The 3,386-nt window shown below is 66.0% G+C and overlaps 1 protein-coding gene across 1 annotated transcript in view; it reads left to right on the top strand.

Annotated features, from left to right (window-relative positions):
- Positions 1-3,386, top strand: part of VDAG_06128 (isoleucyl-tRNA synthetase) — a gene marked incomplete at both ends in the record, with an annotated part of 3,739 nt that continues 353 nt past the window's right edge. The window contains 2 exons of the mRNA XM_009659142.1: positions 1-17; positions 428-3,194. Coding sequence (XP_009657437.1) covers positions 1-17; positions 428-3,194 — 2,784 coding nt within the window. The remainder of the gene's footprint in view (positions 18-427; positions 3,195-3,386) is intronic.

Genomic DNA, 3,386 nt, shown 5'->3' with positions numbered 1-3,386 from the left:
ATGTCAACCACTCAACCGTACAAGGAAAGGGTCATTATTTTCTACATGCCAACTTTAAGAAAAAAAGGAAAAAAAAAAAAAAAAAAAAAAAAAAAAAAAAGACCGCCTCCTTCACAGGCACATAGCAGAGAAGAACGCAAGATATAGCGGCCAGACCTCCTCTCAGTGGAGCGCCAGCAGCTGCGGCCCCACTCAAAAATTGCTTGATCGATCAACCGCGACGACCGCGACCGCGACAACGTCAACGTCAACGTCAACGCCCGAGCTTCATCAAACCCACGACACAAAGCGCACAACCAGCTATGCGCCCAACAAGATCATGTCAAAGTCCTGGACATCAACCTTGAGGTTGCCCAAGTCCACCTTGCCGTGAGCCCCCCGCCGACCGCCGCGCCTCGACACCAGCTAACCGGCCCATCACCCGCAGACCTAGGCCCCTCCCCCAGTTCCGAGCCGAATACCTGCGACGATGCACCGATGACCTCTACAAGTGGCAGGCGGCCAATCGCACCGGCGACAAGTTCGTCTTGCACGACGGCCCCCCCTACGCCAACGGCGGCCTCCACGTCGGCCACGGCCTCAACAAGGTCCTCAAGGACATGATCCTGCGCGTCCAGGTCCAGGAGGGCCGCCGCGTCGAATACCGCCCGGGCTGGGACTGCCACGGCCTGCCCATCGAGCTCAAGGCCCTCGGCGATGCCCAGGGCAAGGGCATCGCCGAGGGCAAGGGCATCGCCGAGGGCAAGGGCATCGCCGAGGGCAAGGGCATCGCCGAGGGCAAGGGCAAGGGCATGACCGCTGTCGAGATCCGCACGTCGGCCCGCGCCCTCGCCGCCAAGACGGTGCTCGAGCAGATGGACGCTTTCCGCTCCTTTGCCGTCATGGCCGACTGGGACGCGCGATGGACCACCATGGACCCCGACTACGAGATACGGCAGCTGCGCCTGTTCCAGCAGATGGTGCGAGACGGCCTCATCTACCGCAAGCACAAGCCCGTCTACTGGTCGCCCTCGTCGCGCACCGCCCTCGCCGAGGCCGAGCTCGAGTACAACGAGAACCACGTGTCGACGGCCGCCTACATCCGATTCCCCATCGCCGCCGACGCCAACGCCATCATGGACGAGGTCCGGCACGCGAGAGGCTTGGAGGGCCGAAACCTCTACGCCATCATCTGGACGACGACACCCTGGACCCTCCCCGCCAACCGGGCCATTGCCGTGCACGACGAGCTCGACTACCACGTCGTCGCCATCCACGGCGATGCGTACATTGTGGCGCAGCAACGAAGCGAGATCCTCGACACCCTCTTTCCCGACACCCGCCGCGAGATTCTGTGGTCGACCAAGGGCGCCAACCTCAAGCAGCTGCGGTACGCCAACAGGCTGCGGGGCAAGTCATCCGCCTCGCAACCCGTCATCCACGCCGACTTTGTGTCGGCCGACGCGGGCTCGGGCCTCGTTCACTGCGCCCCCGGCCACGGCTTCGACGACTACGCCGTCTGCTCTGGCCTCGGCATCGACGCCGCGGCCCCCATCGACGACGAGGGCCACTTCACCAGGGACGCCTTTCCCGACGCCCCGGAACGCCTCACCGACGCCTCTCCCATCCTCAAGGGCGGCAGCAAGGCCGTGCTGGCGCTCCTCGACGAGCACGCCGACGTGCTGCACGTCGAGAGGTACAGGCACAAGTACCCCTACGACTGGCGCACCAAGCAGCCCGTCGTCGTCCGCGCCACGCAGCAGTGGTTCGCCGACGTCGACAGCATCAAGGCCGGCGCCCTCGCCGCCCTCGAGCACGTCAGGTTCGTGCCCGACGCCGGCCGCAAGAGGCTCGAGAGCTTCGTCGCCGGCCGCAGCGAGTGGTGCATCTCGCGCCAGCGCGCCTGGGGCGTGCCCATCCCCGCGCTCTACGACGCCGAGGGCCGCGCCGTCGTCACCGACGAGTCGGTCGACCACATCATCTCGGTCGTTCGCGCGCGCGGCATCGACGCCTGGTTCGCCGACCCGCCGGGGGAGCCCGCCTGGATCGCGCCCTCTCTGAACAAGAACAAGGAAACCACCACCACCTACCGCCGCGGCACCGACACGATGGATGTCTGGTTTGACAGCGGCAGCAGCTGGACGCTGGGCGAGGGGCCGGCCGATGTCTATCTCGAAGGCTCGGATCAGCACCGCGGCTGGTTCCAGTCGAGTCTCCTCACCTACGTCGCCGCGCAGAAGGCCTCTGCCTCGTCGGCCTCTGCCTCGTCGGCCTCTGCCTCGTCGGCCCCTGCCTCGTCGGCCTCTGCCTCGTCGGCCTCTGCCTCGTCGGCCTCTGCCTCGTCGGCCTCTGCCTCGTCGGCCCCTGCCTCGTCAGCCTCTACCTCGTCGGCCCCTGCCTCGCCGTCGGCCTCCTCTCCCTTCAAGACGCTCATCACCCACGGCTTCACCCTCGACGCCAAGGGCAACAAGATGTCCAAGTCCCTGGGCAACATCATCTCGCCGGCCCAGGTCATGGACGGCACCCTGCTGCCGCCGCTCAAGCTCCGCGGCGAGGCGAAGAAGGCGGCCAAGGGTCCCGTGTATGATGCCCTGGGCCCCGACGCCCTGCGCTTGTGGGCCGCCTCGTCCGAGTTCACCAAGGATGTGGCCATTGGCGAAACGACGCTCAAGTCGATCCACTCGGTTCTCATCCGCTACCGCACCATTCTGCGCATGCTCCTCGGTTCCATGCACCCGGCGGCCCGCACCGCGCCGCTGACCGCCGCCGACAGCATCGCGCTCGTGCAGCTCGAGGACGTGACGGCCGACGTGCGCGCCGCCTTTGCCGCCCACGAGTTCTACCGGGCCTTTGCCGCCATCAACCGCTGGGTCGCCAACGACCTGTCGGCCTTCTACCTCGAGGCGTCCAAGGACAGGCTCTACTGCGGCGACGGCGGCGGCGTCATCGAGCCCGTCTTCCACGGCTTGCTGCGCATGCTCGCCCCCATGGCGCCCCTCCTCGTCGAGGAGGCCTGGGCGCACCGGCCCGCGTGGATGCAGCAGGACGCCTCCCTGACGCACCCGCTGCGCGCCCTCGCGTCGACGCCCCTCTTCGACCGCGCCAGACTGACCCACGCCCCGGCGGGGATCCTGAGGGACCTCCCCCCCCCTGGGTTAAATGAGGGGGGGGGAAACACTCCTCCCGTGGAGTGGGGGGGGGTGATACTAAGAAGGGTAGAGGGGCTAAATTTATGGGGGAAAAGGGGCACACCCCCTCTCTAAAATTTTGAAGGACACCCTCCCCCCCCCCCCCAGTGAGCACGAAAGAGTGTGGACCCCGTCTACGGCAAGGAGAAGGTCGGGACAAGTGCATTTTTTCAATACCCTGAAATCGAAGAGGGAAGAGGGGTCTCTCTTGGGGGCGGG

This window comes from Verticillium dahliae, genomic scaffold (genome assembly GCF_000150675.1).
Source record: "Verticillium dahliae VdLs.17 supercont1.13 genomic scaffold, whole genome shotgun sequence".
In the NCBI taxonomy this organism is placed as follows: Eukaryota; Fungi; Ascomycota; class Sordariomycetes; order Glomerellales; family Plectosphaerellaceae; genus Verticillium; species Verticillium dahliae.
Note: the sequence above shows the minus strand (reverse complement) of the source record. Positions and strands in the feature narration are given on the sequence as shown.